General features: G+C 36.9%; 1 protein-coding gene across 1 annotated transcript in view; it reads right to left on the reverse strand.

The window, feature by feature from the left end:
- The window catches only part of LOC120304595 (protein kinase C-binding protein NELL1-like), a 104,043-nt gene that overhangs the window by 37,456 nt on the left and 52,343 nt on the right, over window positions 1–14,244 (reverse strand). Inside the window, exon 3 of the mRNA XM_039335380.1 lies at window positions 4,361–4,501. Coding sequence (XP_039191314.1) covers window positions 4,361–4,501 — 141 coding nt within the window. The remainder of the gene's footprint in view (window positions 1–4,360; window positions 4,502–14,244) is intronic.

Here is a 14,244-nt window from a genome sequence, read left to right on the forward strand (position 1 = left end):
GCTAAAATGAACCATATACCTTGGGACATGCAATAGAAGATAGTTGAATGACATTGGTTCACTTCTAAGCAGTACTACGAGGTTTGTACCCAGAATCAGTGTTATAATTTATCTGTTGCAGTTATAAAGAAGTGATCCTTATTGTCCTTCCTTATGAATAATAGACAATTTCAACTGATATAGTTCAATAATTAACTCCTGGCTGAGGAGCCTGACCTAGAGCTGAAGTCAACTTATTGGCCTCTGCTGTGTAAACTAAATATGCCAGATGGCAACTTAGAAAGAGTTTCTTTTGAAAGCTGTGTTTGCAGTTGGCAAGGCATGGACCTGAAGCAGCAGTGAACTCAGTGGAAAGCATATATACTTACTAGTAAGAACAAACTGTCAGGGTATGGCACTGCAGTACACCATAAGTATGCTGCCTAGCTTTTCCATGATTGATATCTTGCAATTCCTTCTTGTAAAGAATTGGGCTCCTTCCATTTTGGCTACCACTCAGTGGGGGCAGCCAGCTGCTAAACAAAAGCTAATAATAAAATGATGCCTTTCTTCTCCAAAGTCAAACCTGCTCATTCATAAACCAGTTCATTAAAAAATGGCACACATCCCAGTCTGCATATACCTGCTTGATATATAGCTGAGCTAGAGTCTAAAAGCCTACATACTTGACAGTTAATGAGGGGAAAAAGCACATCACATAAACCATGAACTAAAGTTCAAGTTACTTTAGTTAATTAAATTTATAACCCCCTCCACTTTCCTTCAGAAAGGCAGGACACAATACATAGCATTTCCTCCTCTAATTCTTTCCCACAGCAACTTTGTGAAATATATTGGACTGAAAATGAACAATTGTTCCCAGGTCACCCAGAGGGTTTCAATGGCTGAGTATCTCTTTGATCCTAGTCCAACATCTTCACTATTATACCACACTGATATAAAGAGAAGAAAGCATACAAATATCTCCCTTATATACAAGACATTAAAAAGCCCCTTCTTTCCAAATGCATGCTTTCATTTATGACAGTATAATTTAAAGCACAGCTCCATATTACAGCTCTTTACAACTAATATATATCGAAACACCTCTCACAATATTCCATCAGAAAACTATGTAGATTAGGGATTTTTAGAATTCAGGTTCAGCTCATTTAAAGACAAAAAAGAGACTGCATACAAATGAAAAATATGCAACATGGATACACCGAATTTCCCCTTGTGACATACTGTAAATATTTTTATTATTTTATTTTATTTTTAAAATTTATAAACCGCCCCACTCCCGTAGGACTCTGGGCGGCTAACAATAAAAACAACATAAAACATGACAAACAAAACAGTACAATTACAGTCATCCAGGGGTCAGGTTTTATAAACCCCAGGCCTGCTGGAAAAGCCAGGTCTTAAGCAGCTTACGGAAAACCAACAGGGTGGGAGTGGTCCTAATCTCCGGGGGGAGCTGGTTCCAAGATGTGGGCGCCATCACAGAGAAAGCCTGCCAAATGGCACTGCTTGGCCGACGGAACCTGAAGGAGGCCTAGCCTGTGGGATCTAAGTGGCCGAAGGGAACTATGAGGTCTCGCAAATAGCCTGGCCCTGAGCCATATAGGGCTTTAAAGGTAATAACCAACACCTTGAATTGGACCCGGAGACCAATAGGCAATCAGTGCAGCTCACGGAGGATAGGTGTAACATGGGTGTATCGAGGAGCACCCACTATCACTCACGCGGCTGCATTCTGGACCAACTGTAGTCTCCGAATACTTTTCAAGGGTAGCCCCATGTAGAGCGTGTTGCAGTAATCCAGACGTGAGGTGACAAGGGCATGAGTGACTGTAAGGAGAGCCTCCCGGTCCAGGTAGGGTCGCAACTGGTGCAACAGACGAACTTGTGCAAAGGTCCTCCCAGCCACAGCTGTCAAATGATGTTCCAAATTCAGCTGTGGATCCAGGAGGACACCCAAGTTGCGAACCTGCTCCGAAGGGGGAATATTTTCCCCTGCTAGAGTCAACACTGGACACTCGACATGATCCTTGGGAGGGAACATCCAAAGCCACTCGGTCTTGTCAGGATTGAGCCTGAGTCTGTTAACCCCCATCCAGACCCTCACGGCTTCAAGGCAACAACCCATCACATCAGCCGCTTCACTGAGAGAGCTCGGGGAGGAGATATATAGCTGGGTATCATCAGCATACTGATGAAACCTCACCCTGTGCTGTCTGATGATCTCACCCAGTGGCTTCATGTAAATGTTAAATAGGAGGGGGGAGAGGACCGACCCCTGAGGCATGCCACATTCAAGGGGCCTCAGGGTTGACCTCTGCCCTCCCACCAATACCGATTGTGACCGGCCAGAGAGGTAGGAGGAGAACCACCATAAAACGGTGCCTCCCACTCCCATCCCTTCAAGTCGTCGCAAAAGGATACCATGATCGATGGTATCAAAAGCCGCTGAGAGGTCAAGTAGCACCAAGACAGAGGAATAACCCCTGTCTCGGGCCCACCAGAGATCATCCAAAGCAGTTTCTGTGCTGAAGCCGGGCCTGAAGCCAGATTGAAAAGGGTCTAGATAATCCGCTTCATCTAGAGACCGTCGGAGTTGGAGCACCACCACTCTCTCTACAACATTCCCCAAAAAGGGGAGATTGGAGACTGGACAGAAGTTATTTAGGTCAGCCGGGCCCAGGGTAGGCTTCTTGAGAAGGGGTCTCACAACCGCTTCCTTCAAGGATTGTGGGAAAGACCCCTCCCTCAACGAAGCGTTGATCAACACCTGGAGCCAGCCTCGTGTCACCTCCTTGGCGGCCGAGACCAACCAGGAAGGACACGGGTCCAATAAACAAGTGGAGGCGCTCATCGCTCCCACCGCTCTGTCAACATCCTCAGGAGTCACAGACTCAAATTCATCCCATAAAACTAGGCTAAGACCTGCCCCAGTCATCTCAGAAGGCCCTGCCCAATCGGAGTCTAGGTCTGTCAGAATCCGAGCGATTTTGTCTGATAGGAACTGCACAAATTCCTTCCTCTCTTTCTTGAAGAGAGAGCTATACCAGGGGTCTTCAAACTTGGCCCTTTTATGATTTGAGGACTTCAACTCCCAGAATTCCTCAGCCAGGCAAGCTGGCTGAGGAATTCTGGGAATTGAAGACCATAAGTCATAAAGTTTGAAGATGCTTGAACTATACAAATTGTAATAATCGGCTTCTTAAACACTCTGCCCAAATCTGTCAGCCTGTACCTGTACTATTTCAAAATAGTACCCTCCCCAAATGCCCAACTCAGAACAGCCTTTTTCATGATTGTGGCTGCCTATTATGACTTGCCATCATTGCTATCTTTAATTTCCCCAAGCTGAGCTTTGTGTTCCAAGTTCTGCTGGGCAAACCAAAAAGCCATGCCTGAATCAAGGAGTCCACTTTCAGTCCACATTCAGTTCTTCAAACAGAAAACATCTGTCCCAAAGGTCTTCCTGTATCACCTCACAATGGTAGGGCTACAGCTTGTCCAGTTGAGGGAAGTAAGGTGAAGAAGTAGGATAAGTGGAGTCACTCCCAATTTTACATGCACAAAGTTGCTATAGTATTTCTTTTTCCTCCAAGTGGAAGATAGCAAAATGAAGTAGCAAACTGAAGTCAGCAGGTAATGACATATGAAGAATTGCAAGAGAGTTATCATGGCGAGTCTGCTCATATTCTCTCTTTTATGAGTTATTTTTTTTCTGGTGGATCCTGAACTCTTCCTATCACAATAATTGAAATTTCTGTATACCCATCTCACCCCATCCACCCCTAAAAAAAACTTCCCACACATGCAACAAAAGAGTCAAGGACCTTTTCGGCACTGAAAGAGACCTATAAAGATTACCTGTTGCTTTTAAAAAAAATCCATGTTGAGAACTATATTTATTCAATATACTGTATTTTAAGCTGTTTCTTATTTCTCAAGGCAGCTTACAAAAATGCAGCTCTTATATTAAGTGATGTCAAGTTAAACAATATTTCAAATTTGACCGAGTTTAAAAAAAATATTTTACATGGCTAAATCTTTAGGCTGGAAGTTCAAACCAAGGAATTGGAAGAACTAAATAGTAATCTCCCTCCGCAAATATCAGGAGGCTGTTTTATCTAATGTCACTCTCTGAACACAAGTCATATCAACAATATGTTTCCAGAAAACCATTTTTTATTTTACTGTTTAAAGATGTGATAGCTCATCTTTCTCACAATAATCCTTGTATTGTGCAAGTTAGTGCTGACTTACATAAAGGGTTGGTTACATTGTAAAATTAACATCAAAGATGATCCCTGGTCTTGATACAAGGCAGAACAATAATAGAACTTCTCTGCTGAGCTTTGCTTACCAACACAGGATTCCCCGGAAAGTGAATAGGTTCCATTGTCATGGAAACCGCTTCTGCACTCACAGTGGTACCACCCTGGGAGGTTAACACAGCGTGAATGGTTGTGACATTCAATGATCCCCTCAGCACATTCATCAATATCTGCCTCAGAGAAAAACACAAGCCAGCCAGGATATTAATTTTCTTTTACACCAACATTTTAGATAATAAAAAATACAACACTAAGCCCTTCCGGAATACAATGGAATGCACCTTTTAATGAACAGATTACCCTCTACACACAATGGCATCTCACTGCCCCGTATTTATAGTTTACAAACTTGGAGGAACTTTCTTTAAAATAAACCAGGTTAAGGTGTTATCAAGAACTCTTGGATGACCTTTGGGAAAAGTAAATTCCTCATCTCTCTTTTAAATAGATTTACAATATTTGATCTACAAATAATGTAAATTCACCCAGGTCTTTTGTGATGCAGAGTTGAACCTTCAATTCATCACACCAGATATTTTTTATCTTTATTTTTTATCTTTTATTGTATTGTAATTTTGAACTCTGATGGTTATAAGCCATCCAGAATTGAGAATCAGGCTGCATACAAGCTGTTATTATTATTATAATAATTATCAATCTTTGATAATTGAATTGAATGGGATTTTTTTCATAAAACATATTATAAAAATAGAGGAAAATATTTATTTGGGAATAGGAAATAGTCATTCAGGCTTAATATGATGTTGTGGTCTGGAGATATTCAAGTGAAAATCCCCTTCAGCCACAATGAACTAAACGGGTGATTTGGAGGGAACATTTTTTTTTTCAGTTTAACCAATCTTACCAACTTATGGTGAGGCTAAAATTGGAGCAGAACAGACTACTCAATTTATACTGCCTTGAATCCCAGAAGTGAATTATGTGTGCAATCTATATTAATTTATTAGACATATATTGACAACTTTAAAGATGAATGTGGAAATGCCTAAGATAAATATAAACATTTGTGAGTTCTAAGTCATATATTTTTTCAGATTTGAAAGGTGAAGGAAACCATTTGTCACAAAGTAGAAAATAGATTGTGCTCTGAAAGACCTTGGATCACCCCCAGGAAGAAAATCACTTCCTCTAAAGCAGTGTTCCTCAATCTCAACAACTGTAAGCTGTACAGACTTCAATTCTTAAAGTGGCTGAGGCCGAGAAACACTGTTCTAAAGGATGTTCCTTTAAATGGCTGCCTAACCAAGAGTTGCAGCCATTTAAATCCCCCTCATATGATACATCTACGCTGTGCACTGACATTAGACTGGGCTATGGGTTGAAAACTGCTCAGAGGCTTTCCCATCAACTCATAGGAAGAAGGGTTGAAATTCTTGCTCTCTTTAAAATGTATTTTTATTATTATTTTATAAGTGAAATTAACAGGCAAAAATAAAAAAGAAACAATTGTGATAATACAATGAGAAAGAATAATGGTGATCATAAACTGAAAAGTTGAAAAGAGAAAGAGGAAAAAGACTCATAAAACAAGTCCTAGAGAGGAATATTAATAGACAGCAAGCTCAATCCTTTAACATGTTATTAAATTTAGACCATATATAAACTTAATGTTCCATCTTCTTATTTTTACTGTTTAGCAGTAAGATTTATTTGACATTTCAAAGATTGACAGAGAACACATCTCTTGAATCCTCACTTCAACTGCTGAAGCCTTACTTATTTTCTTTCAAACTATGTAAATGAATGCTCTTTCTAATCCCCAGGCTCAATAAAGCCAAAGTTTTCCATAAATCCTTAAATTCCATATTTTTTATTATATTCCCCTTTACAACAGCTATGTTTGTCCCCTAAAAAAGAAAACATCCTATTAATCCAAGAGCCCTCACACTTCTTATAATAGAAAGGCCAATAGACACAAACTAGAATTTTCTGCTGGATTAATTTCATCTCTAAATAATATTTAATATTTCTAAAAACCTGAGCCCACTAATTTTCCAAAACTGGATACTCCAAGTCCTTGTTCTATAAATGTGAACATTAGCAATACTGACCCTTGTTGCATTCTTTCATTTCTTACATAAATGCCAATTTTGCTTCAAATACAGCTTCTCTTAAATATTCCATTACTTTTGATGTTTCTAAGACAGCTAAAGATTTTTGTGTAATATTGTTCTGACAGTACATGCTGTAATTACATATGTTACCAAATAGATGTTTCAGGTAAATTGATTCTAAATTGCTATAAAAAGCCCAGTTTGTGCAGACAAAAAAAAATATCTTTTTAAATTCGCTAGCCAAATAATAACTTTTGGTTTTTAGAGCTGGCTTTAGCCTCTTCTTCCAAGAAGAACAAAGATACACTCTTCCCCCCCATTTTTACACTCTTCCCCCCTTTTTGAGATGTAATTGATCTGGGCCCTATACAAAAGAAGCTTCATTCAAAGCATGATTCTGTAATGGAAATGATCAGACTGATGCCTATTTTTCACTCAAGGCAATGTAACAAATGAGTTATTCCAGTTTCCCATGCACTCCCATTTATTGGACCATTGCTTTCAGTCTACTAAAAAGATGAAAAAAGAATTACACTGTGACATAGGATACAGTAAAAATGGCACGGGGAGAAAAAATGGTGGTGATGGTATCTCAAACAATATTCTGCCTTGCCCTTCCCAATTTGGAATCTTAAAAAATTATCTTGTATACTAGATATTTTTTTTTAATTGAAAATTTTTAAGATTTTACAATACAAAAACAAAACAATTTTCCCCATCCCTCCCCAACCCTCCCCTTCTCTCCCCCAACTATCCCAGAGCTGGATATAGGCTTAATTAGAGTTTCTTCAAAAAATCTTAAAAAAAATATAAAATATAAATAAATCTAGATACATTACTTAAACAAATTACTAAATAATTAACAACAATATATATATATAAAGAAAAACATAAATACCAGAAAAGAAGAAAAAAAGGAAATACATAAAAAATATAAAAAGAAAATTAACTTTTCAATATAAGTTATAAAACTATAAACAAATCTAAATACATTACTTAAACAAATTATAAAATAATTAAAGATAAAATATATTTTAAAAAAAGAGAAATAGAAAAGAGGAAAGAAGAAAATAATAATAATAATAATAATAATAATAATAATAATAATAATAATAGGGTTTGGCTTTTCAAGAAAATTGGCTTTTCAATATAAGTTATTAAAAAGCTAAATAATATTTTTTAATATCCATCTTGTGTTGTACAAAATCTATCCATTTCCTCCATACCACAACATACTTCTCTTGAGATTGATCTTTCATCTTTGCCATTTCCGCCAGATAAGAAAGTTTAAAAAGCCACTCTTGCAAGGTAGGCAGAGATTCCTTCTTCCAACATTGTGCTACTAACAACCTTGCAGCTGTGATTAAATTTAACATCAATGTGATATCTTTAGTATCACAATCTGTAACAATACCTAATAAAAACAATTGTGGGGTAAATTTTACCCTCCTTCTAAAAATTCTTTGAATATTCCACCATATCTTAATCCAAAAAGCTTTTATATTTTTACATATCCACCAAATATGATAGTATGTAGCATCCAAACTTCCACATCTCCAACATTTAGGCTGTAGATCAGGATACATACGAGATATTTTTTGTGGATCAAGATGCCATCTATAAAACATTTTATAAAAGTTCTCCCTTAAATTTTGGGCTTGCGTAAATTTAACATTCCTCACCCAAATAATTTCCCAGGTATCTAATAGTACCGGTTCACCAAAGTTTTGTGCCCATTTAATCATACATTCTTTGACTAACTCTGTTTCTGAGTTCAATTCTACTAAGACCCCATAAATTCTCTTAATGTGAGTTCGCCTTTGATCTTTTATTTGTTTAAACAAATTCTCATCTTCTCTAAGCAAACCCACATTCCGATCTATCTTCCACCTATCCATTATTTGTCTGTAGTGAAACCATGAATATATAATATTTTCCTGTGCTAAATCTTCCATAGATTTTAACTGCCAATTTTTACCATCCCACCTGAGTAATTGTGCATAAGAAATGCTATCCATCCTGACCCCTCTTCTTATCCCTTCTGTCGCATGCCATGGAATAGCCCATAGTGGGATTTTAAAATCATTTCTATAATATTTCCTCCAAACCCGAAGTAAGGAGGTCCTCATAATATGAATTTGAAGACCCTATCAACCTTTTTATTAAAAATTAGATAGGCATGCCATCCAAAAATTAAATCCCAACCCTCCAAGAGGAGTATTTCCACATTTGTTAAATTAACCCAATCACTTATTAATGTTAAAACCACTGCATCATAATACAACTTCAAATTCGGTACCTTGAGTCCACCTCTCTCACGAATATCTTGTATAATTTTAAGTTTTACTCTAGGTTTTCTCCCTGCCCAGATAAATTTATTAATACCTTTCTGCCATTCATCTAAATTAACCTCATTCTTTAAAATAGGTATCATTTGAAATAAAAAAAGAAACTTTGGCAACATATTCATTTTAATCGCCGCAATTCTTCCCAAAAGAGATAATTGCAGCTTTTCCCAATTTTTCATATCTCTTTGTATATTGACCCACAGCCTTTCATAATTATTTGGAAACAGATAAAGTAACCCCCAGGTATTTTACCTTATTAATAACCTCAAAATCTGTCAGATTAACCAACACCTGCTTATCCAAATTAGTCATATTTTTAGGCAATATTTTAGTCTTATTATTATTAATTTTAAAACCCGAAACCCGTCCATATTGATATATCAGTTGTAATAACTCTATTACAGAATGAGTAGGTTGAGATAAGGTAACCACCAGATCATCTGCAAAAGCTCTTAGTTTATATTCTTTCTTATTAAGTTCTATTCCTTTTATTTGCTGTGACTCTCGGATTTTAATCAACAATCTTTCCAAAGTTAAAACAAACAGCAACGGTGACAATGGGCAACCCTGTCTAGTCCCCTTCTCTATTGTAAACACCTCTGACAAACCCCCATTAACTATGAGTTGTGCCGTTTGTTTTTGGTAAATAACACCAAGAGCTTGTAAAATTTTTTCTCCAACATTCATTTTGTCAACTAATCTTAACATAAATTGCCAATTCAATTGATCAAAGGCTTTTTCAGCATCTAAAAATATCAATCCTGCAGGAATTTGATTATTTTTGTCTAAATATTCTAATAAATTAATAATTTGCCTAACATTATTCTTCATATACCTTCCAGTTATAAAACCTGTTTGATCTGTATGTATAACATGATGCAAAACCCTCATAAGCCTATTAGCTAAGATTTTTGCAAAGATCTTGTAATCTACATTTAAAAGAGATATAGGTCTGTAATTCTTTGGTAAGGTAAGATCTTGATCTTCTTTTGGAATTAGAGATATAAATGCTCTACCCCATGACGGGGGAATCTGAGAACCCTGTAATATATTATTAAAAAGCTCAATTAAAGGTTGAATCATTTCTTGTACCAGAGTTTTATAAAAAGTAGATGTCAAACCATCCGTACCCGGTGCTTTACCTAATTTTAATTCTTTAATCACTTTCTCCATTTCCGCACTGGTAATCAAACCATTAATTTCTTGTTTTTGAAATTCTGTTAATTTAGGGAAGTTGGCTCCATTTAAGTAGTTATCTATATCTAAAATCTGCACTTTGGTACTCTTGTATAATTTTTGATAATATTCTAAAAAAGATTTCTTAATCAAATCCTTCTGGTAAACCAATTTACCATTATAGTTTATTTTATCTATAGTTCTCTGTCTCTGTTTCTTTCTCAATTGATAAGCCAGCCATCTCCCTGGTTTATTAGCATTACAAAATATATTTTGTTTCATATATAATAAATTAGTTGCAGTTTGATCAGCCATTAACATATTAAATTGTGATTTAAGCAATTTTATAGATTCTTTAAACTTCTCATCTGTGGGATTTGAAATCAAAATTTTTTCTTTTAATTTAATCTCGTCTTCCAGTTCATTACGTTTCTGAGTCTGCTTCTGTCTATAAATATTATTCATTTGTATCAAAATCCCTCGCATGAAAGCTTTACCTGCGTCCCATACCATTGACATTGAAGTTCCCTTATGCATATTTAAAACAAAATAATCCTTTAAATGCTCTTTTAACTTTTGAACATTCTTTTCTTGTCTAAATAAGTTTTCATTCATCCTCCACGATCTCCTCTCCTCTTTTTTATCGACCAGTTCCATCCAAACTGGACTATGATCCGTCAATGTCCTGGGAAAATTTTTAACATTCTTTACTCTGAAATATAAATCCGTTGTAATAAAAAAAAATCAATTCTTGAAAAAGATTTGTGTTTATCTGAAAAAAAGGTAAAGTCTCTCTCCTCCTGATTATGTTCACGCCAATAATCTCGTAGCTCCCAGTCTTCCTTCAAATCAAAAAAGGCTTTAGGTAGTTTAGCCTGTTTAAAGGAAATAGAAGATCCTTTTTTGTCCCTTTGTGTATCTAAAACACCATTCCAGTCACCCATTAAAATAATGGATCTATAATCCAACAAAGTCAGTTTTTGATGTAACAATCTATAGAATTGTCCCTGTTGTTGGTTTGGTGCATAAAGTCCCACTATAAGTACTTTCTTTCCATACAAACCAACTTCAATCATAGCAAATCTCCCTTGGGGATCAGCTTCCACCAAACTGGCTACTAAATTTTGCTTAACATAATTGACTACTCCCCCTTTTTTCCCAGGAGCTGAAGATACAAAATGAGATCCCAAACGAGGATTAACTAAAAATTTTTGATCTTTGGGTATAATGTGTGTTTCCTGCAAACAAATAATATCATTATTATGTTGCTTTAAATAATGGAATAAAAGGATCACATTTCAAACTAAAGTCCAAATAAAGTCCAGTAAATCAAATCCTTTATCCAGCTCTGTCCGCTTTTAAAATAACTCACCAGTCTCCTTTAAGCACGGAGGTGGCCGCAGCATTTTGGTTTGATCCCGAAGGATCAAAGGCAGCTGGGAGGCGGAGGCACCCGAACTCTGAGGGAACTCCCTTTTCACCCCCCCCCCCAAAAAAACTGGGGGGGGGGTAAAGAGGTTCTACCTCTATTCAGGTGATACTCCTCTCCCTCCCTTCGCCCAGGAGGGAGATTTTAAACCGTGGAACAGCTGATGTCTGCTGTTCTCTGCGGTTTTCACGCTTCTCCCAGAAGGACGGCTACAAAGTAGCCGCCATCACCGGCGCGAACCACCGGAAGTTCACTAGATATTTTTTTAAGCTCGTTCATTCAATCTTAAATCTGTTCTGGCATTTATATCCCTAATTTTTAAAAAAATGATAATTTATTTTTTCCTGATAAGATTCAAGAAATAATATTTAGCACTTTATTCTTTGGACCACAAAACCTTCTATTAATTACACAGTGGTCTCCATTTATTCATCTACAAACACAATACTCTTGGTAACACTGTCATGAAATTAGCACAGCAGTTTTAAACATTGCACGTAAATCACCCATTAGTCAAAACCAATCCAGCCACTACAGTTTCTTATCCTTCAGGACAGAAAATGTTGACTGGATAACATCAGACAATCAGTTCTCATTTGACTATTCTTTAGATGAGTTAGCAGCTTGTAGAAAAATCAGAAGTTCAATATTCATTAGTCAAGCTTTCTCCAGCCTTGTCCCTTCCAAATATATTGGATTACAATTCCTATGTTTGCAGGGGATAAACTTGCTGAAGACATAGTTATGTCAACACATAGTTATATGGTCCATATCAATTTCACTCAATTAAAAAAAAGTTATGCAAGATCAAAAAGTTTGAGAATTAAAAAAATAGGTAATGATACAGAATCACAAAACTTAAGGACTGGATAAGACCTTGGAAGCCATTTAGTCTCATCCCTTCCCCAATGCAAGAACCTACTATTAAACCAGCCCTAACTGGTGGTCATCCAACCTCTGTTTAAATAGCACCAGTGCAGAAGAATCCACAACTTCTAGTGAAGGAAAGACAGAGGAAGAGACATTGTTAGCAATTTCTAGTATTAGGAAAATTTTCCTCCTTGTTATCTTGGCTGTTCTCCTCTGGACATGTTCCAGTTTACAACGTCTTTCCTAAAATATGGCATCCAGAACTGGACAAATATTCCAGGTTTGGATTGAGAGACGAATGCTGACTTCTTGATCTTGAAATATATGGCTGTTGATAAAGTCTGTAATTGCACCTGCTTTTTTTTTACAGTTTATCTAGTTCATGTTCAGTTTTTGATCCATCAAGACCCCCAGATCTCTATCACATGTATTGCGCCCACCATGTACCTCCATCCTATGCTAATGCCTTGATTTTTCCTGCTCACTTGTAGACATTTTTTGTCCCTAACATATCTCTTCTACCTACTCTTTCCACTTAAGATCCTCCTGAAAATAATGTCTCAATTTTTTTTTGAGATATTATCAAAACTGAGTTGTAAGAATATTTCACAATCAGCTGTTCTAACCCAGACATGTCAAACTCGCGATGTCACGTGACATCGTGCAATGTATCGGAGCTTTTTTTCCATTGCAGGCAATGGGGTGGGCATGGTTTCCCGATGACACATCCAGCCTGCAGGTCAGCAGTTTCACACCTCTGTTCTAACCTCTTATATAATTCATCCATAAATGTGGTGAACATTACAAGGGTTAGATCAGCACACCATTCATCACTTCCTTCCAGTTTGATGCAGAGCCACATTTGTATTGGGTATTATTATCCAACCAGTTCTGTATTGCTCTGCTGGCACTATGTTCCAGCATAGATTTTGCAGATGAGACATTTGTCAAATGTTCTGTTAAGTCCCCTCAGAATCACTTTGAATGGGCGGCAAATAAATACAATAAATAAATAAGTCAGTATGTCTATTGCATTCCCCTGATCAACTAAACTGGTCACTCTATCAAAAACAAATAAATAATCATGCCTTGGTTTTGATAAATGTCTGCTGGAAAAAGTGGTGTTATTTTCCAAAAGCTCCAAAGCACGTTTTCAGACTTTACCTGAAAAAGCAAATCAGAAATCTGGCAAGTATCCATGAACAGGAATTATATCTGTACTTCCTGCTTGTCCCAGCAGAAGAAGGGGTTACGTGTCAATTCATGAGGGCAGGCATGAATGATATTGTGCTCGAGCCATACCTATCCATCTGAGAAGGTGACCTCTAGCTAAGTTTTCTTATTCTGCTTCAAAAGTAATGTCCTCCTGTCCCACTTTGACAAGCACGAGCAAGGGAATATGGTTCACTTTCTGCCTTTCAGTCAGTTCTGTACAGATTGCTCTTTTCCAACTGGCTGGCCGAAGCTCTGACAGACATCCCTGCAATCCATCTATGTCCTCTGCCTTCAGTATAGCTATTTAATACTGAGTTCCTTGTAATAAAAGGTCGCAGCCTTTTTTTCTTAAAACAAAAGCAGGTTTTGTAATGGAATAGTGAAATGCTTGCAATTTGTTTGCTTTGTTTTCCTTTAACAGGTTCATCAATGCAACTGTAAAACCCTGGTCATTTCTTTGATTTTTTTTCCCCCTTTTAATTAGGTGAAATTGACAAAGTTTGTTCATTCATAATTCCATTTTCTTCAGCTGCTCATTTTTACAAGACTTTAGGTGACTACCAAATTCTGCCAAGTTTTGTCTTCTTGCACAAGGGAAAGAAAGATCAGTGAAACTGTTGGGCTAATAGATGACAAGAAAAGAGTTATGGAACATTGGTTTTGTAAATGGTAAGTGCTGCAAGACTATTATATAAACAAAAATAAAAAAGCTTTGAAACATCCATAATGGACAAATAGTTGGGGAAAATGGTAGAATTAGCAGGGATGACAAAATGGACTTGTCTAATTAGGGAAAGGAT

The sequence above is a fragment of the Crotalus tigris genome, unplaced genomic scaffold (genome assembly GCF_016545835.1).
Source record: "Crotalus tigris isolate CLP2741 ecotype Arizona unplaced genomic scaffold, ASM1654583v1 scf7180000017640.511899, whole genome shotgun sequence".
In the NCBI taxonomy this organism is placed as follows: domain Eukaryota; kingdom Metazoa; phylum Chordata; class Lepidosauria; order Squamata; family Viperidae; genus Crotalus; species Crotalus tigris.